Source organism: Rhinoraja longicauda, chromosome 2, assembly GCF_053455715.1.
Source record: "Rhinoraja longicauda isolate Sanriku21f chromosome 2, sRhiLon1.1, whole genome shotgun sequence".
NCBI lineage: Eukaryota > Metazoa > Chordata > Chondrichthyes > Rajiformes > Arhynchobatidae > Rhinoraja > Rhinoraja longicauda.
The window spans coordinates 66,491,686-66,514,318 of NC_135954.1; the positions used below are offsets into that span (position 1 = coordinate 66,491,686).

Consider the following 22,633-nt stretch of genomic DNA (forward strand, 5'->3'; position numbering starts at 1 on the left):
ACTTGGAAACCTCATCCATTTTCATGAACTCTAACGAATTCTTAGCAACCATTGAAGTCCCACTAACCGGCCTACGGTTTTGCTCTTTTGCCTTGAGAACCCAGTCACTCCCTCTTCTCTCCTCTCCCATCAGGCAAGAGGCACAGAAGTGTGAAAATGTTTACCTCCAGATTCACGGACAGTTTCTTCCCAGCTGTTATCAGGCAAAATAATCATCCCATCAACAACTAAAGAGTAGTACTGAGCTGCTATCTACCTCTGTGTTGACCCAGCCTATCTTTAATCGGATTTTATTGGGCTTTATTTTGTGCTGAATGGTATTCCCTTTATCATGTTATCTGTACACTGTAGACGGCTCGATTGTAATCAGGTATAGTTTTTCCACTGACAGGTTAGCAAGTTGAAATTTTACAAAATTGGTTCAAAGTCTCTGAAAGTTAGAAGATTTAGTATGATAGATCAAAGATTGTAAGACATTTATTAGTTATGACATTGTAGTATGAGAGAATTTCTCCCTGCTGGTTGGTATGTTTAGAACTAGGTTGTATAGGCTAAATATTGGAAACAGCTCTTTCATGAATGGAGTTAAGAAGGACACAAAATGTGTTAATGATTTGGATCAATATAGTGCCGGCAAACAGAAGATAATTTGTTCATTTTAAATTTGGGTTTGAATGATATTTTTGTTAACTGCAAATATATTACGAAGTAAGGGACAAAGGTGGACAGAAGACTTGAGGATGCAAATCAGCCACAATCTTTGTGAATGGTGGAACCGAGAAAAAGGAGCTAAATTGCCTGCTTCAAATCCCATGTCCCTCTGGTCAAGGACTAATTTGTGAGAGAGATAATGCAAGAAAAGGAGGTAGGAAAGTGGAAGTTCTAAAAAACAATTCTGTGCGGTATGCCTTTGCTTCTGAAACCATAAGGTTGTATCAGGTAAGCAAGCGAAAGGGAGAGAAAAAATAAGGCTTTGTTCTTCAAATAGATACATAAGAAACTCACCAAATGCTATAAAATTTGTTAAATTGCAGCATTTTCTCCTCATCTTGTACTACAGCAGTAAGAGTCTGGAGCAGGGTGGAGTTTCTCTAATTACAGATTTGGTATAGTTTTACAGTAAATGCCCTGCTTTGTCTGTAAGACAATGTCTTTGAAGAAATCATGAGTCCAATCAGCATTTTTGCATGCAGAGCAAGTGTTGATTATTTCAGTATGTTGGGCTTTAATATCTCTGGCTTCTACCAAGATCCTGCCACAATTTTGGCAAAAAAATCTTTGAAACCCCCAGGGGGAAAATATATAGTTATACCTTTGGCTCATTAGAAAAATAATACATAGTAAAATTGTTATTTTACTCTCCCTTGTTCCAAAGTCTGAAGAGGTTTGATTTCAAGTCGTAAATTGATTTATTCGTAGATCTTTGCTGCACACAGAACCGCTGTGTGTGTCGGCAGTGCCAATGAGGAATGACCAGGCATGAAGAAGGATTTACTCCTCCCTTCTCTGTTCCTCAGAGAGCCTATATAAAAAAAGAGTGTTTTTAATTAGGATATAATAAAAATAGACTGAGTGGAACTGTTTTTGTTTTCAAAGTAAAATTTGAATCTATTAAAATGATACACAGATAAACATTTGGGACATTTTTTGGTTCTGTTTGCTGTAAAACAAATTGCATTGTCCTGTGGAAAGCAATTTTTTAAACTGCCATTCTTTGCTTTGCTGACTAGATGAATTTGTAATTCAAATGAAAGTAATGCAGTAACATGTTTTGATCTCATTTGCCATCTGTTGCACATTTTTATAAAATTCAGGTTTGAATTATTTTGGTTTATTGTTTCAGTTGCTGTCCTACCATGCAACCTGTTCAAAAGTAGAGGTCGATCGACTGAAGGTAAACTGTTTCCTTTGCACATCCCTTGAAATAGCTCTACAACAAGTTCCATCGTACCTCCATTGAACCTCTAATAACATCCTCTATTAAATCCGGGAAAATGTGCCCCTCAAAAATAAAACCTGTTTTTATGAAGATATTAAATCAATACTTGCATGCATCTTATCAGTTGTTTTTTTTTAAACTCAATTGTGCTGAACTCTTGTTTAATAATAGATTATCTTGGGAACTTCATTCACAAGATATTTTATATATCAACATGCGTGACTAGGTTTATAAATTAGTAAACAGGTTGTTGATTATAAATCTGGAAGCCCATGATTAAATGTAATGCATTCGCTTGCTGACTCTCTGCTGCCACACATGCCAGAGAGTGGTCAGTGTAGATTATTTATTAAAGTAATAAAAACCACTAACAGTGAAAAAAGCAAATGGATGAATTTAAGGCTTGCTTTTCCCTATTACACAAAGAGTTACTGCATATTACCTTCCTTGTGCATGATATTGCTATAATGTCTACTTTTTATGTTGCATAGTAAAATGTTAAGTATTGTGAGAAATAAATTACTCTAATCACAAAACTGATAAATTATTGCAATTATTTTATGTACGGCTATTTCTCAAAAACAAGTTGTATATATTAAGAGCAAATGTTTAGTTATTGGCAATGTCATTTGTGTGAAATATACAAGTTCAAGAATCGAATAATGCCATTTAATGATATCATCAATTATTTTGGGAGTATTATGGACAGCACTTTAAGCATCATTATTATGGTTACGAGAACTCTCAGCACACAAGATACTTTTATAAACCTGTCTCAGTAATCTTAAGCTATATCATGGCCCAATGTTGGAAAAGATGTTGAGTGACGTGAAATACCATATCTACGTCCTTTTATGAACTTAACAGCTCGACATTTATGATGTGCACTCTGGAGATAAAATATCAATCAGAATTGAATTTTGAACAGATCTTTAAAGCATAATTTGCCTCTCTAAAAGTAGGCCATTTGATAATTTTATGGAATTTTTAACTTCTCTGTCAGTATTATGCCATTCAAAGTGAAGGAAGAGTTGTGAGTTTCTAAATCAGTACAATATTAGGGGCTAAGTTTAAAATCAGTCTGTGAGAGTAATGGCAAGGGGTTAGAATATTAACGTTTGGTGATTGTGGAAAGCACTTGACATGAATCAAATCCATACTTTACATCTCTCCTGATTGTCTTCTATTGATTTCAATAGAAAGCATTGTTACTTGCTTTACACTCTTGGGCAAAGGCAAAGCAAATCCTAGGGATGGGGGATTTATTCCCCCAACCCTCTAATTTCCACAAAGAGTTAGAGATGGCTGGGTGGGTGAATTGTAGGAAACTTAAATTGGAATAAATTACTGTGTGTAGATCTGATCACCCTATTACAGGAAGGATGTGGCAGCTTTGGAGAGGGTGCAGAAGAGGTTTACCAGAATGCTGCCTGGATTAGAGGATATTAGCTGTAAGGAGAGGATGGAAAACCTTGAATTGTTTTCTCTGGAGTGTCAGAGGTTGAGGGGAGAACTGATAGAAGCTTATAAATATATGAGAGCCATAGATAGGGTAGACAACCAGAACCTTTTTCCCACGGTGGAAATGTGGAATACTATATGGCATTATTTTAAGGTGAGAGAGGGAAACTTTAAAGGAGGCAACTTGTGTGGGGCAATTTTCTTTACACTGATGGTAGAGGTTTGCATGTTCTCCCCGTGCCTACATTGGTTTTTCATGTGTTCTCTGGTTTCCTCCTACATCCCGATGAATTGTAGGTAGGCTGCATGAAATTCAGCGGTTACTTAAGGGCACTTGTGAGAACATAGGCCACAGGAAACATATTGGGTATGGAATTGATAGGATTACTCTGAGAGCCAGCATAGACGATGTGAAAATGACCTCAGTCTAATTTGTTACAGGTACTTCCCACTCTTTCCAGGATAAATCTTCTCGTTCCAAGGGTTATTTCCCGAACGAACTCTTCCAGTTTTATTGATCCTTGTATCCTTCTCCCTTCCCTGGCAATCTCTTCCATTCCAGTCAATCTTCTCCAGCAATTCCTTTTCCCTGATCTCACATCCACATTGTGATCTCTCACTGAAATTTTGGTCTGTTCCAGTCATCACTATTTCCTCATAATCCAAGTCCACCCAGCATCCTATTTCTTGCCTAGAATCTGAAACTGAGCAGCTTCCACACACACAGAACCACTCATACCAATCATTTGATTGTTAAGACTGCATACATATGCCCCTCCAAAAGCTGCCAAGTTTAAATTCTACCCAAGCCTTTGACATTGCTAAATGTTGTCACCTTCACACTAACAATGATAGGGAACACTAAAATAAGATTGCTCATTTTGTCTTGTTTTGAACCGATGGAAAACAAATTAAATGCTTGTTTGTAAATTGCTCCAGAGCTGAATTCCTATCCTGCCCTTTATAAAATAAATATGCTCTTTGTTAAATTAAACATATCAATAGAATTCCCATTTCTCTTTACTACTGCTGGATGTGGTAAAGTGAAACAAAATGAGCTCTACTGCATTCTGTTCATAATTATACTGCCTTTCCAAAGATCCATCTTAAAATAGATTATCAATTGATCACTACTCATTCCATAGAATTTTCTAAAATACTTTAATTGGTTATTGCTTTTACTGTCTTATGACTGATATAATCAAGTGTATTGATTACATTGCAAAATAAACCCCTGCTAAAAAGATAAATCAAAATATGATCATAGTTTATGAACAAAGAATCTTTTCATCCATTTTATTCTGAACAGAAACCAATATTAATGGGAACATTTACGTAATGCTCTCATATCTTGATATCAACTGGTCCACTGTCACATAAGAAATTTAGCACTTCCAAAAAGTTTTGATAAAATCCCTCAAAAGAACTAAAGTTAAAGCTCACGGAACTGATGACAATTTATTAATTTGGTGAAAAAAGCACAATATTTGGGACATTGATTGAGTGGATATGACTAATGTCTGCCTATTTTCTGATAGATTCTCATAGTTTCATAACTGACTAGATAAATCCTTATTCAGATTTGCTGATGACACAAAGGCAACATTGTAAGCAATGCAATGGAAAGACAAGATTATGGATGGAAGGAAAGTGAGCGAATGTCGCCTTTTATTTTTGGAGTCCAAGGGAGCTGAAATAATGTTAAAGCTTGCCAACGTCCTGTTTTTGTCATATCTGGAATGCTTTGATCGTTCTGGGAACTACACCTTAGCAAAGATATATTGACCTTGGAGCGAATCGTAGAGTCATGATTCTATGATTCATGATTCATGAAGGGGCCCTTCAGCCCACCATGCCAATGCGAACCTTTCAGCACCTACATTAATCCTATTTGCCTGTATCCTTCTATTCCTTGCCTACTTAAGAGTCGGTCTAATTGTCTCTTAAACATGAATGAATGAATGATACTTTATCAATGAATGAATGAATGATACTTTATTGTCACATAGTGCATAGTACCTGCTTCCATTACTTTGGATATATCTTCCAGATCACAACCACTCACTGTGCAAAAAACCTTTCCCCTCAGAATCACTGGAGTGCACCTAGGGTACCAAGAGTGTAAAAACTGGGATGTTTTCCCTTGAAATTAGAGCATTGTGGATGATCTGAAGTTTCCAAGATATTGATGGAAACTTATAGGGTAGTTAGGGAAACTACTTCCACTGATTGAAGAAACAAGCCTTTCAGGAATGAAGTTAAGAAACACTTTGACATCAAGACAGTAATTAAAATTTGGAGCTCACATCTTCAAAAGGCATTTGATATCTGGTTGATTTTTAAATTTAAATCTCTGATGATTTTTTGTCAGCAGAGTATTAAGGCTATGGCGTAAAGATGGTTAAACATAATTATTTTGCAGATCAGTTTTGACCTAATGGAATGGTGGAACAGTTTCAAGAGGCTAAATATCTTTCTCCTGCTTGCACTTTCCACAATGCCTTTAGCCTTGACTAATACCTTCACATCTGGGGATCATCTGGCCGTTGTGACAGAAATATTAAGCATAAGTGCTAATTTTAACCTCACCCCCACCCAACCACCCACTTGAAGTTAAAATCCCACTCATTCCCTTCTGGTTTATGCTGAAGTAGCCAATAACTATAATATAAGTAGGGAAATGCAGTTCCCCATGTGATGTTTTTGAACAAAATGCCTACCAATATGATATTGTAAATCTGAAACTAAAACATTAAGAATTTTAATAATTTGTTATTAATATAGTGAATATGGAATCATCATACATCATGTCAAAACGTGTTGAAATGTTTACACATCTGCTCTTTTCAATGTTCATACATTAACTCCTTTAACGATGACTTTCTCATTCACAACACACCCATTTCCCCAATCACCAAAAATGATTTAGTGCCCTTTGTGCTTCTTCAAATGTTTTCAATGTTTTGTTTTCACTGCATCGTTCCTGTTTCAGCTTTCATTATGAATAATCTGTGTTAAACATGTTCATTAGCAGTGTAGAGTGACCACCAGCAGATGAAAGATATTATGTCACATGAATTCCATCTTCACACTACTTTCAAAATGGCCAGGAGGAATTGAACTTACACTTGATCAGAGATACTTCAGCAATCAGCAGAGACTCTTACCCATGTGTAAAGCAGACTTGTTTTTTTTGCAAATGTAAGTAAGGGATGTGATGTTTGCTGGAGTTCCTTACTTTTTCTGAGATCCTACCTGCCTCCCTCCATTCCTTTGGAGATGCTCACTCCCATCCAGACCCCCGTTGCAATTCCCTGAACGCTCTTGCTCACTGAAGATCTTTGTTTTCCATACACTCCGCTGATCTCCCTAGCTCTGGGCAATCCCACGACTCCTGTTACTCATCTGAATTCCATCACTTAACCAAGCTCCATTGCCCTAAACTCTATCACTCCATCATTCAGACCCAGTAATCCCGCAAACCCCACACACTTCCTAAAGCTCATAACTCATCCTAACTCCATGCGATTCTCCAAGTCCATCGATCTCCAAGATCCTGAACCACTTACTCACTTGCTACAAGGAGATTAATTAAAAGTGTCCTGAGAATAGCATAAATGTCCTTCTTGTGCCTCCTCCCATGAATGCCCTTGGCATCAGATGATGGATAAGATTCAAGGAACAACATCTGGCTTCTTCACACCTCACCACTGGAAGCAGGGTAGGTTGAAGATGTTCGTGACCTTATTGGAAATTATGCTACGATGAGGAACGAATGTTCTACTGGCTTTAGCATATATGCTGCACCACTTGTCAGTGAGAACTAGTTGAAAGCATGTGTATCTCTTTTTTTTCTGCTCTTTAACGGCTCTTTACTTTTATCCAGGCTGCCAAACTTCCGACAATGAATGAGCTGGGAATTGCCCATTTTTCCTTCAATGATTTTTCCCTTGATAACGATGGAATGATCACAGCCTCGCTAAGAATGTTCATGGAGCTGGGGATCGTGCAGAAATTCAAAGTCGATTATGAGGTAGGAAGAAAATGTGGGGCAGATTTTAAAGCACGGATAATGGAAATCTGAAACAGAAGCAGAAAATGCTGGAGATACTCAGACGATGAGGCAGTGTCTATGGGGAGAGAAACAGTTAATGTTTCAGGTCAATGGTACTTCATTGGATATTGTTGGAGTTGTCCATTCTGTCATTTTTCTGTTTACCTCTTGCAATCTGGAATCACCCTGCAGTGAACAGTCTCCTTTTTAGCCCAAAGTGCACGTTTATTTTCATTAATTATGGGCCACTGCTGATAACATAAAACTAATGGCAGAATCTGATCTAACAGTCAACCAACCCCTGAAAAAGAGTCTCGACCCAAAACGTCACCCGTTCCTTCTCTCCAGAGATGCTGATTGTCTCGCTGAGTTACTCCAACATTTTGTGTCTATCTTCAGTTAATACATTATGCACTCAACTGGTTCACCAAGGCAGAGGAGGTATGCAGCTAAATATTTTTTTGCTGGTTATCGTGATAAAATTGCTGTAAGTTTTAGTGATTTCTATGTGCAGAATTCCCTGAGATAAGCTAAATTAGATTGGGAACATGTAGCTTGTGAAACAATGGTTTTCTAAAGAGCCATGCATGATCCTTGTTCGGGCTAGGTTTTGAATGGCTCAATTGAATGAAATGCCCGAAAGGTTCTCTCCTGCATTGTTGGAGCAACAGTTGGCAGTGAAAATCCAGGTATCTCTCTACAGCATGAGCCAGGGAGCTGAAATGAGTGCAGATTATCAAGAGTTGCTTTTGCCTTCCTTCCAGGAGCCAACTCAATGTACCATTGTGTAGGAAAGAACTGCAGATGCTGGTTTAAATCGAAGGTAGACACAAAATGCTGGAGTAACTCAGCAGGACAGGTAGCATCTCTGGAGAGAAAGAATGGGTGAAGAAGGGTCTCGACCCAAAACGTCCCTCATTCCTTCTCTCCAGGGATGCTGCCTGTCCCGCTGAGTTACTCCATCATTTTGTGTCTACCTTCAATGTACAATGTTGCTTGTTCATGAGAACATTATATGTAGAATAACGTGAATTATGAAATGCAGTTAATGTGACACGCAGAAAATGTCTTTAAAAATGCTACTGAGCAACAACCATACTATGATTGCTCTTGCCTCCTGGAAATCTCTATCCTTCATTTTCACCCCATTATTTTGACACCAACAAAACCTTGTGGAAGGTGGTTTTAAGTTCACGACCTAGCGAGTTAGGGCAATGACTTTTTCATCGACAGGCTAGTTAAAAATATAGACTTGTTCTTAATCATCTATGACAAACATATCAAGGGATGATGTTACAAAAATCAGCAGGGTCTAATCTGGAGTTCGGATGCTAAGCTGCCGCTATTTTTACTGCACTAAATTCCATAGTATTTGTGTTTCCTGCCATCTTCAGGCAGGGTAGTCGGACTCCAGTGAACTCTAATTAAAAAGGGAAATTATTTTCTGCTGTTATTATAGGCTGGGGATGAACTGGAGTGGTCCTTGAAAATCTTTATTGCAGTCAGCTGGCTACGTACCTGTCCTATAATCCAGAGTCAGACCCCCCTCCCCCCTTCCCCTTATCCCAATATTGTTCTGCCCACCCCCCTTCCATTCCCACTGCAGTCTGGCTGCAGCTTTCCATTGCTAGTTTTCTTGCCACACTAGGGTAAGGTGAGGTTCAGCATGGCAGGATCTTGGGATTTCCAGCTTAACCACTCCTGCCCTATCCCCCATGATCTGTAAATAGAGGGTTTGTTTCCACTCTCTCGGCAGAAAGGAGAACCTACTGGAGGTCAGATAAAATAAAAACCTGACCTGGACACAAGCCATTCCAATTTGATCAGAGCTGGTGCTAATAATTTATATGATACTAGAACCTGGGATTCAGGTCAGGTAGCCGGGCTGTCAGTCACTTGAGCTGAGATACGACTGCACTTGAAATCATGACATGAAAGGATAGGAAATTAGTATTAAACTGGTTAGGTCAAAATCTAACCTAGGTTAAAAGGAACAGGAAAGAGGCAGCTTGTGCACTTTTCCATCTGACACACTGGTTTAGTTGCTGCATTCACCTTTTGCATTTTTGTAGAGTCTGTTCCATGTGCCCCCCTCTTATCTTTCATTTGGTTTCTGTCCAGTACCTCTCCTTCTCACACCTCCAACTTACCCTCCTATTTTGGCACTGATTTTACACTGACACGCTGACAGATTTTCTGAATATATATACATTCAGCCTTTTGATTAAATGAAAAATATTTATTTAAACCCGTGACACAAATTAGGTGCCTTTTAAAAGTGTGCATCTGATAAAGTTTTCCACCTATCGTCTTCAACTGGTGCTCGCACAGACCAGGACTATTCTCCGAGTCTTAACTAATTACTTACGTGAGCTGTTCAGAAAATGTGTTGCTGCACTGAACTGTTGTCCAAGTTGTACAATTAGACAATAGACAATAGACAATAGACAATAGGTGCAGGAGTAGGCCATTCAGCCCTTCGAGCCAGCACCGCCATTCAATGCGATCATGGCTGATCACTCTCAATCAGTACCCCGTTCCTGCCTTCTCCCCATACCCCCTCACTCCGCCATCCTTAAGAGCTCCATCCAGCTCTCTCTTGAAAGCATCCAACGAACTGGCCTCCACTGCCTTCCGAGGCAGAGAATTCCACACCTTCACCACTCTCTGACTGAAAAATTGATTTAACAAAAACAGAAAATGGTGAAAATGCTCAGATGGTTAGGCCATGATTAAGAGAAGGGAAATAATTAATGTTTCTGGTTGACGATTCTTCATCAGAACTGGGAATTTGACAAAAGGAGCTTGTTAAACTACAGGGGGCTTAAGTGACCTGAAACGTTATCTCTGTTTCTCTTCTCACAGATGAGGCCTGACCTGTTGAGAGTTTCCAGCATTTTCTGTTTTTATTTTACATTTCCATCACCTACGGTTTGTACAATGAACAATGGCTGTGCCACATTTCAGATTTTACAATAATGTAAAAAATGAGGAGAAAATATGTGGCATTCTACTTGGTAAATAAATATCAACACATACTTTGCTATTCTATTAAAAGCAATTTTACAATCAAACTGTAAATTGCATTCTGCAAAATATTAGACATAAATGCATTGGACTAAGAGTGGCATTTATGAAACTGTTTCCCAGCTGTTTAACTCTGGCAGAAACCTACTTTCAGAATTTTTGATAAATTTACACATTATGTGATATGGATCTAAATTTCATGTGACTGAAACATATTAATTACCTATAAATGCTGGAATTATGTAAGTTCATTTCCAATAAAAATTTCTATTGGTTTTGATTAACAGGTGATTGATGGTCGGCGTGGACTCAGTGGGCTGAACAGCCTGTTTCTAACATATATCTTTTAATCAATCAATCAATCTATCAAAAATTTCCATTAGTACTAAAATGACAAAAAATCAGGAGATGCTCTTTTCATGTCTAAGAGATATGTCATGTGTAGCTTGTACCACATGATATCCCAGGTGAAGAGGACTTTACTTAATAAACAGATAATCCTGCACCTCGGTAATGAGTGCAAGAAAGACTCTTATGTCCAATGGTGTCAGAAGTTATTCTCTTCCATTGCACATAAAAATGATTCATTGTTTGAATTATGGTTGTTTCTCTTTCATTTCAGATACCTGTGAGGGACATACACAAGGGTATCCAGCTATTTTGTGTGCCTGCACATCTTTCGTGTCACTGCTACTTTTGGCTTGTGAATATTAGCCCTGATATTTGGTTCACTGGATAGTGAAGCAACTACAACAGATCTAATTTTTTTTCAATCAAAAAGCTAACTAACCAAGAAGCTTGAGGACAAATAACTAACACTTGTCAAACCACCTTATCGTAATGCTACTATTTACATGGCTACAAATTCCAAATTGGACTATAAAGCCAGGTATAAATCCAATCCACATTTAAATATTAATTACATAACCTCTTATTCGACATGATGCTATTGCCTGAGATCTTTTTGTTATGCAGGGCACTTTTTTCTTTGTAGAGTTTAAAAGTCCACTTTGCCTTAAGTTGATGCCTTGATGAATTCTTGCTTATTTTCACAGGATGATAGCGATAGGTTCTGATAGATCTCCAGCAAACTGCCTTTCTTTGAAATGTAATTATAGCAAAACTACATCCTTGACACTTTTCTCCGACATTGAAGTTGTCAGTCTTGGATCACTCCTGAACCAGAGGGCTTGAATTTGTGTTCAACTCCAAATCGTTCACTGCACAATACATTGCAGTCTTAAAGAAATGAGATCAAACTTTTTTATTTTAGTGAAAGGCCTGGATAAAGTGGATGTGGAGAGGATGTTTCCACTAGTGGGAGAGTGCAGGACCAGAGGTCATAACCTGAGAATTATAGGATGTTCATTTAGGAAGGAGATCGGGAGGAATTTCTTTAGTCAGAGGGTGGTGAATCTGAGGAGTTCTTTGCCACAGAAGGCTGTGGACACAGTCAATGGACATTTTTAAGGCAGATATGGGTAGATTCTTGATTAGTATGGGTGTCAGGGGTTATGTGGAGAAGGCAGAAGGCAGAGGTTAAGAGGGACAGATAGATCTGCCATGATTGAATAGCAGAGTAGACTTGATGGGCCGAATGGCCTAATTCTGCTCCTATCACTTATGAACATTAATTTTCTATATGAATTCTCATCAGCTGCAGCTGGCCAAGATAAATGGAAACTTTATACAAATGAGGCCTGGTGGTTAAAGTGGCTCAGCCCTTCATTTTTCTGCAGGTTGTGAATGTCTCACCCATTGTTTGTATTGAACTCCCTTATCGTGGTCCCCTGTTAAAAGTGGAACTCTGCTCTTCTTCCCTTCCTTGGTGAAATGATAACTTTCCACAAACTTATAAATTTGTGCTTTTAATATTCTCACATGAATTACTCTGCCTTGCAATTTAACAATATTTTTAACTCGATTATTTGCTTTCACAGCTGTTCCACAAACAAAATTGCGTTATCATACCACTATAAGTTGGTGATTATTTTTTGAACAGTGCTTGCGATGAGAAATAGAATTTGTAATTTTTAACTACTAAAAAAAATTAAACAAAAGGAAATAGACTCTTACATCATCTGTGATCAAAATTCAGGATTTTCCTCCAAGCTACAGATTGTACACAAAATCAATGCTTTAAAAAGAAACCAAATTTGTCTTGGTTATATATTAACTGTCATCGGAACTAGCTAATCCATACAAATTTCTGTGGTGTTGCAGGTTTTGTGTCGCTGGCTGCTTACCGTGAGAAAAAATTACCGTGCAGTTCCATACCACAACTGGCGTCATGCATTTAATGTTGCACAGTGCATGTTTGCAATGATCACAGTAAGTCAGATCTTGTTAGAAAGATATAAAGATTATGGATGTAAATTACAGCATGAAATAGGTGACATCGGTTAATGAAGATATGATTAAGAGGGGAATCCTTTATTATCTCAGGCTCCAATTGATTCCAATATGTTAAAATAAGTACTCATAAGTTTTGTTTGATACAGGCAGTTTGATAAATTGCATGATTTCATTTCCACAGGGATGTCATAATTAACTGGGTGAGTTATAATTGCTAACTGTTTTATTAATTCTATGACCTGGGTTATTTCAAAATTTGCTGCTGTAAGACAATTAATAATCTGATGTGCTAAATAAATAATGGATAATATGGGCAACATCGGTTTAGTAATTTGGAGTAAGGAAACTCTCCAAAATTAGATAAAGAAATACAATTTATACACCTTAGCAAAATTTTCCCTGAATGAGTTTTGTTGCCCATTTTGGAAGAAATTTTCTATTTTGACCAGTCTTTTTCTCAGTTACCCAAAACATTATTTTATAATCTTACTACCTATCTAGCTATTTCCCCATCCATGGCTAACACAAACCCTTGATGTTTAACACTATTACCATCGCTGTCTCCCAGGATTAGCATTTTTGGGTCAACATTTATGAAAACCATAATCTACAAAAGCTAGTTTGAGGCTATGTATCCTGCTATGAGTGATTTATCTCAGGGAACTACAAAGCATTCCACCATCTAAAAGGCAATAATCAGGAGCTTGAATAATTACCTGTCTGGACATTTGCAGCTTAAATAACACTCAAGATGCTCAACACATTTGTAGTAAGGAAGGCAAACGCAATGTTAGCATTTATTTCAAGAGGAGCAGAATACAAAAAACAGCGATGTAATGCTGAGGGTGATCAGTGAAAGAAAGAGGTTAGAAACAGTCTGTTCGGCCCACTGAGACTGAATAAGGCGCTGATCAGGCCACATTTGGTGTATTTGTGAGCAGTTTTGGGCACCGTATCTGAGGAAGGATGTGCTGGAAAGAGAGTCCAAAGGAGGTTTACAAAAATGATCCCAGGAATGAGTGGGTTAATATATGATGAGCGTTTGATGGTGCTGGGCCTGTACTTGCTGGAGTTCAGAAGGATGAGGGGGGACCTAAGGGAAACTTACTGAATAATGAAAGGTTTTTATAGAGTGGGTGTAGAGAGGATGTTTCCACTAGTGGGAGAGTCTAGGACCAGAGGTCGCAGCCTCAGAATTTAGGAAGGAGATGAAGAGGAATTTCTTTAGTCAGAGGGCGGTGAATCTGTGGAAGGCCAATTCAATGGATATTTTTAAGGCAGAGATAGATAGATTCTTGATTGGTACGGGTGTCAGGGGTTATGGGGAGAAGGCAGGAGAATGGGGTTAGGAGAGAGAGATGGATCAGCCATGATTGAATGGCGGAGTGGACTTGATGGGCCAAATGGCCAAATTCTGCTCCTACCACTTATGACCTTATGACCTAAGACCATTCATGACAAAGCACTACACTTAACTGACACCTTAGTTACTGCCCTAAACATTCCTTCTCCAGCATGGCATACAGTACCATCCTTAAAATGCTGCTGTTATTGGGATGAACAGGAATCGCACCCATGGTCCTCAGAAAATCTTTATTGCAGTCAGATGGCTGCCTACCTGTCCTAATATATAGAGTCAACCACCCCCCTGTCCCCCCCACTTCCCTTATCCCAATATTAGCTTGACCCCCCCCTTCCATCCCCACTGCAGTCTGGCTGCAGCTTTCCGTTGCTAGTTTTCTTGCCACACTAGGGAAAGGTTCAGCATGGCAGGACTGGAGGTTTCCAGCTTAACCACTCCTGCAGTCTCCCCTCTGCTCTGTCAATGGGGGGTTAGTTTTCAATCACTCAGCGGAAGGAGATCCTGCTAGAGGTCAGATCAAATAAAAACTTGACTTGGACATGGCCCATTCCAATCTGATCAGAGCAGGTGATAATAATTTTTATGATACTAGAACCTGGGACATGCAGTTGAATCCTTTCGGATTCAGGTCTGGTACCCGGGTTCTCAGTATCTTGAGCTGAGATACGACTGCACTTAAAATCATGACCACACTAAAAAACAACCATAGCTACAAAAGCTAGTTAGAGGCTGATAATTCTGCAATGAGTGATTTATCTCGGTACTACATTGCATTCCACCATCTATTAGGCACTGATTAAATACCTATAAATACCTACAAATACCTAAATATGTATAAAATCATGAGAGGAATAGATCAGGTAGTTGCACAGAGTCGCTTGTCAATAACAGGTGAATTGAGGACCAGAGGACATAGGTTTAAGGTGAAGGGGAAAATATTTAATAGGAATCTGAGGGGTAACCTTTTCACACAAAGGGTGGTGGGTATATGGAACGAGTTGTCGGAGGAGGTAGTTGAGGCAGGGACTATTCCAACGCTTAAGAAACAGTTAGACAGATACATGGATAGGACAGGTTTGGAGATATATGGGCCAAACGCGGGCAGGTGGGACTAATGTAGCTGGGACATGTTAGCCGGTTTGGGCAAGTTGGGCCGAAAGGCATGTTTCCACACTGTATCACTCTACGACTCTGACTCTATGGCCTATCTTGACATTTGCAGTTTAAATAGCACTCAATATGTTCAACACCATTCATGGCAAAGCAGTCCACTTAACTGACACCTTATTTACTATTCTAAACATCCCTTCTCCTGCATGGTTGCAAAGTGTATCATCCTCAAAATACAATGCAATTACTCATCCAGGCCACTCTGATCAAACCATCCAAACCTGTGATCCTACCACCAAGGACAAGGGAATGGAAGGACTATCACCAGCAGGAACTCCTCCAAGTTTCATCCCGATTTGGAAATAGGTCAACGCTTTATCATCAACACTCAGCAATTCTCCATATGGCAGTATGATTGAATTCGGATTTAATCCTTCCCTCCCAACATTCTAAATTATTTTCAATTGGATTTACAATGTACAGCATATTCATACTCCACTTATCAGAGGTAAGTGTAGTGGGGACTGCATCAAATACCTTCATACTCACTTGTCCTTATGCTCATATCCTTATTTCTTTCCCACCCACTTTATGATAAATATATTATTTCCAAACTATGTAGCTCCATGACAGACTGAGTAAATATTTAATGCAGTGAACAAATATTAATTAGAGGTAAAATGATCCAGTTTTTGAAGATGTTAAGAATTGTGTGAGCCCTGTTCATGTAGTGCATGATCTAACTAATTAGTCTTCTGGCTAATTTCTTGTCAACTCAAAGAATGATCTCGGATTGAATGGTAGAAATGTCTTGCCACAGTTGTGTTCCAAACAGAATTAATAATTCTTTCTATATAAAATAAATCCTTTCATGAATTGACTATATTACAGCACAACAACTAATATCTAGTTATTGTTTACAGAGGAATTAACATAATGAACGATTTTATCTTCCTGTACTATTAAACAGCCATGACTCTAACCAGATATAGACACAAAAAGCTGGAGTAACTCAACAGGACAGGGTCTCAACCCGAAATGTCACTCATTCCTTCTCTCCAGAGATGCTGCCAGTCCTGCTGAGTTAATCCAGCTTTTTGTGTCCATCTTTGGTTTAAACCAGCATCTGCAATTCCTCCCTACACATGACTCTTACCAGATGAATGTGCTGTTAATCTATTAAATTATTTTGTTCTGTTAATTCATTTCCCAATGAGGTCCAGTATAAAAACTATCTTGGTCTCTACTAGCCTATAATTGCATTTAGTTTTATTAGAGGGAAACCTTGATTGATTCTTATGACATTAAACTGGTCGACTTCTTTCGTGTCCATCATCCATGTTTCAAATGTTGACATCATCCGTCCTGAAAAAAACGCAAGCTTCCGGCGACAATCAGTGGGAGCCATCACTTGTACAATAGATGATGGTGGTAGCAGAATTAGCTCAGGACACTTCCAGTTTCCAGCCCCACGACATGGACTCTTCTGCTACGGGGCCATTAATATGGTGATTTCCCATTGTGCCAGACTTGGAAAATTCATTAAATAAATGAAAAGAGTATGAGTGTCTCCTACAACACTGCCACATTTTCCACAGAACTTCTTGGTGAATTCTAGGTATATTTGGGCCTTTACTAATATTAACATAATCTAGACAAGTGAAGAGCTTTGTCCTGGAAGACAAGAAGTTTGTCAAAGCAACAAATATTTGAGGTCGTGGACAATAGGCAGATCACATAAAGTATTCAGACTCTGCCTTGCTGCAAGATGGTCTCCAAATCAGAGAACTTGGATTAGAGAACCCAAATTAGAGAATTAGGTCCCATTGTACCTTTTAGGAATGGGATACAGGACTTTAGATGTTAGCAAGAAGATTCATCTGACACCAATGTGGTTAAGGTAATATTTGACTGATTTGTGACTAAGTGAGGTGCAAAGAAGCTATCATTAGAGGCTAGTCATTACAGTGCCAGACCAACACTGTAAGAATTACACTACCCAACCATTTTCAACTCCAGTGTCAATGGCCTTCCTTCCATCACAGAATGATAAAATGTTGAAAACACTTGTGGCCATTTGGCCATTGAATTCCTGTGAGAGCAATGCAGTTGGTGCCACTCCCTCATCATAGTCCTGCAATTTAAAAAAAATCCTGATCCAATAGCCTCTGGAAAGGATCTGTTTCCTGTGCGTTAGACACAGGAACAGATCTATTCCTGTGTCTAATGCCCTTTGCTGCTCTTCCAATAAAAAACTAACCCATACTAATCTACCACAAGGGATGGAAAATATCCGTTAGTTTTTATAGGTCCAGACAATGATCAGAATTGGAGAGCGTTGGCAGGAAGATCCATCTGTTGGAATCAATATTCGTGAAATTCCCGGCTCGTAATGCCAGGGATAGATCAATGGACGGATGAACAACAAATGGAAACAGTTTTGCTTTTATAAACTTACATTAACCTGCCCGTATGTTAGCCTCATAATTAATTTGGCGAGGTTGATCCCAAAAGATTTGAGCACTTATGAAGTTGATAGTCACTGTTAATGCAGGAAAGATGTGGAGGCTTTGGAGGGGGTACAGGGGAAGTTAACCAGAATGCTGCCTGGATTTCAGCTACAGGGAGAGATTGGATAGACTTGGGTTATTTTCTCTGGAATGTCGGGAGGTTGAGAGGAGACTTGATAGAAGTATATAAAATTATGAGAGGCATAGATAGGGTAAACAATCATAACCTTTTCGCTTGGTGGAAATGTGTAACACTAGAGGGCATAGCTATTAGGTGAGAGGGGGAAAGTTTAATGGAGATGTGCGGGGAAAGGTTTTAACCCAAGGTTTTAATCCAGGGGGCCTGGAACACATTGCCAGGGTTGGTAGTGGAGGTAGATACAATCAAGGCATTTAAGGGGATTTTAGATAGGCAAATGGAAGTGTAGAGAATAGAGGAATATAGATAATGTAAAAGCAGATGAGATCAGTTTAATTTGGTATTATGTTTGGCAGAAACATTGGTCCGAAATGCCGGTTCCAGTGCTGTACTGTTCCTTGTTCCTTGCATTTTATTCAGAATGCCGCTGGTGCTATGCCAAATGCTCAAGAAACCCTTGCTGGTAACATACAACAAGTCACTACATCGAGTGGCATCCATTACTGTGAAAGCCACAGATCTCAAACAGAAATATTATTTATCCTTCTCGGTACTTATCTGCCGAAATGCTCCATGAAGGAGCAGAGTACAATATCACCCTGATACACATGCAATCTTTCACTTCACCTGCCATGAATGCCATGGTACTTGTGAATAATTATACTCTGGAAATTGAGAACTACTGCAGAGATTTACACAGTACCTAACCCATTTATAACTGACTAACACCAATAGAAATAAAATCAGCCCACAAAATTTCTGGAAATGGGCAATCTTCTATCCTTGAGACTGAACATATTACATTGGTATAATTTTTCAATCAACATAAATTGCCTACCCTCCTACTCGCTTTGAATGTATCTCAAGAGAAATGTTCGTGAATAAAAAAAATAATTATTTATCAACTATCCTTCTTTCAGACTGCTGATTTTCAGGAAATTCTGACTGATATTGAAATTTTAGCCTTGATGGTGGGTTGCCTTTGCCATGACCTTGATCACAGAGGAACAAACAATGCTTTTCAGGCAAAGTAAGTGAAAGATGAATCTATTCTTCAGTGATCAGTTGAGGGAAGTAAATAACTGTTAAGTTGTTGCCTTTTCATGTGGAGTACTATAAAGCAAAAATACCTTCTAATATCAAGCATTATATACTGAGCTTTTTTTGTGCAAATTTGTGCTTCATAGTGCAGAATAATGAAAGGTGATTGTAAAAATAAATTTAGTGTCTAATAAAAGATTAGACAAAAAGACGGACAATTAGTATAAATTCATTTTTCTTCAAAAATATCAACATTTTCCATTGTGGTTTGTTAAAATTGTGTATTGGTCTCAAGTTGTGAACAATATTCTACAAACATTACATGCATTATGTACGTAGAAGCTACAATAAACATGATGACCCACAGTGTGCTATCAGAAAGTGGTAGTCAGTGTTATTCATCCACAACTGACCCAGCAATTTTAGATTAGGACAGATACAGAGTTAAATGTGAAAATCCAAAAGTTGCTCTCTGACATGCAGTGATCTGTTACGTGTTCAAATAAATCTTGACATCTGTATCACGTTTGAAAAAAAAAAAAGTCTTTGAAATGCATTGATTGAGATGGGATTGCTGTATTATTACTATCAATATGAATTCCACACTTCAAAGTAGTCAAGTCTTGTCCATTTCAGAGTAAATATTCCTCCATTTACCTGAGAAATATAAATTACTGTCACACTGACTTTTTTGCATTGAAAATTAATAATTGCAATTGTTTAATATTTTAAGCTGTTCATTTAAAAATTTAAAAAATGCAGAAATCAATCAAAAACATGTTTTTTTCCTGTTAACTGTGTTCTATTCTTCCCCCTAAAATTAATGTTTTCTTACCGCTCCATAATCTCTATACTTGTCAAACATTGAATTCACCCATTTAAATTGTCATTTCCTTCTGACTTTTGCATTTTTAATTAAAAGAGATCTTCTTGTTTGTTTCTGATTCTTGTTTGTTCTGATTTCTCTCACCATGGTATTATCAACTGCTCTATTTACCAATACTCAGTGCAAAAAAATTAAAAAGCTAAACCTGCCAAAAGCTGGTCGAATGTCAGTACTGCTGGATTGATTTTTACAGCAAATTTTGGACCTGTATTACATGAGCATTTGCGATTAGCTGAGAACCTTCATTCCCAATGAACAAAGCCTTGACCCCAAGTTCACCTGAAGACTACACTTGTTCATTACTCCCTGTGTGCAGTGACATGTGAAATTGACTAGTAATGTATAAATTTGCAACATTGGAAAATCATGCTCTTGATCAAGAGACTGAATCAAAATAATATTTGAATTTCACATGCAAGTATTATTGTTTAAATGTACAAAGATGCTCATGATGCTTCGACTTACGATATTTCGACTTTACGATGGTGCAAAAGAGATATATATTCAGTAGAAACCGTACTTCGAATTTTGAATTTTGATCTTTTCCTGGGCTAATGCAAGTGTTCTGAGCACGTTTAGTGGGCGCACGGTGGCGCTGCGGTAGAGTTGCTGCCTTACAGCGAATGCAGCGCCGGAGACCCGGGTTCGATCCTGACTATGGGTGCTTATTCACAAAATGCTGGAGTAACTCAGCAGGTCAGGCAGCATCTCGGGAGAGAAGGAATGGGTGACGTTTCGACCCGAAACGTCACCCATTCCTTCTCTCCTGAGATGCTGCCTGACCTGCTGAGTTACTCCAGCATTTTGTGAATAAATACCTTCGATTTGTATCAGCATCTGCAGTTATTTTCTTATACTGACTATGGGTGCTGTCTGTACGGAGTTTGTACGTTCTCCCTGTGACCTGCGTGGGTTTTCTCTGAGATCTTTGGTTTCCTCCCACACTCCAAAGACGTACAGGTATGTAGATTAATTGGCGTGGTAAATATATAAATCGTCCCTAGTGGGTATAGGATATTGTTAATGTGTGGGGAACGCTGGTCGGCGCGGACCCGGTGGGCCAAAATTGCTATGATGTTTGATAGGCTAAGTGTATTAAATGCATTTTCGACTTACGATATTTTTGATTTACGATGGGTTTATCGGAACGTAACCCCATTGTAAGTCGAGGAGCACCTGTATCTGTTATTCAGATGGTCGATTCATATTTTAATTAACATTCACCTGATGGTGGTTAAATAAGAGGTGTTGTTTTTCCCAAAATAATATTGCGTCATTTGTAAACCGAAGAACTTTGTAACTATGCTCACCCAAAGACATGGCTCCAGTTGGAGTATGACAGGCCAGCATCAGGTGTGGCCATGCTAACAGGAACCTTCAGCTTTCAAGACTTAACCTGGGTGCACAGATGGATGCCTGAGCTCAGCTGACTTACAACTTTTTTTCTGTGGACTCTGTCTAACTTGTAATTTCAAATCTGCCTGAAGTCTTGGGGCCAAACCTAAATGACCCAGGTGTCGTCATTTCATGTGAAAAATCAAATATTTAGTAAGTGAAAGGCTAAAAAAATTGCGACACAAACAGAAATATGCATTCCTCTGTAATTGGTGCTATTTCTATCCACATCAGTGCGGGGATTTATCTTTGTCTTTGGGCACATATTCATCCGTTCTTCATTGTATGTTGGTGATAAATAACTTGGGTTCCATTTCGCAAAAGATTACTGTGAATAAAGTGCAGCTGGCCATGATTATGTAAGCAGTGTATTTTTCTGGCGGAGGATCAGGCTGTCGCCGCCACTTTTGCTTTCCTGTTTGACCAATTATGGGGAGTAGTAGAAAATGTGTTAAAGGCTTGAGAGGGAAATGTTTACGCAATTACCAAGTCAGTTGTTCATTTTAAAATTCAATATAAACCTAATGAAAGACTGTAGACTTTCTGGATGAGAGGTTGATCTCAAGTGACTGTGGAAGGGCTGGCACCTGATTGTAAACTCCCACCGTCCCACCATGCACCAGCTGTCTGGACTGATAGACATGCAACAATGGGGCAAGATCGCAGGTGCTGTCATCCCAAGGAAGGATAACAGAGTCTTACTCTAGGGAGCCTCTTCCACAATTTCACAGTGCGGGTTTCAACAGTGGATAGGAGTGGGGTGATGGGTTGTGTGCTTGAGTGCTCTACAACCATGTTAGTCTTTTGGAGGGAGGATTGGAAGGCTGCTGTGATATCTGTAAACTCCTTTGAACACAGTGTCTGTAGTCGTGATGGCAGCAGCCTGAGATTTGCACAAAGCTTCTGCCATGGTGGTGTTGGTCTATGTAACGCTCCATGTAAGGTTGTTGCATGCTTCGTGACACGGTACATGCAATCAGGCAGATTCACCAGTGCACCAACCATTTCACTATGCAGGGCTGTCGAGCCTTTCCTGCAGGTTTGATTTCTCCTTCAGGCTCCTCAGCCGAGTTATCTATAGCAAGTCTCTTTGTGAGAGCAATAAAACAGCAGATGATGGAAATCGGAATTAAAACCAAAAAATGCTGGAAACAGCAAGTTTTTCCACTTTCCCAGTTCCGATGGAGAGATTTTGGTCTGAAACATTGATTCTCTTTCCCATTCACAAATGCTGCCTGACCTGCTAAGCATTCACATCATTTTTCCCCCTTTTATTTGGTCTTAGTGTGACTTAACTGTCTGGGTTGCTGGTACCAGAACGGTATATCCCCCTCACCTTCACCCCCACTCCGT

At 38.9% G+C, this 22,633-nt stretch overlaps 1 protein-coding gene across 1 annotated transcript in view; it reads left to right on the plus strand.

The window, feature by feature from the left end:
- The window catches only part of pde11al (phosphodiesterase 11a, like), a 211,372-nt gene that overhangs the window by 127,124 nt on the left and 61,615 nt on the right, over positions 1–22,633 (plus strand). The window contains exons 10-13 of the mRNA XM_078428263.1: positions 1,844–1,894; positions 7,287–7,433; positions 12,705–12,812; positions 18,879–18,988. Coding sequence (XP_078284389.1) covers positions 1,844–1,894; positions 7,287–7,433; positions 12,705–12,812; positions 18,879–18,988 — 416 coding nt within the window. The remainder of the gene's footprint in view (positions 1–1,843; positions 1,895–7,286; positions 7,434–12,704; positions 12,813–18,878; positions 18,989–22,633) is intronic.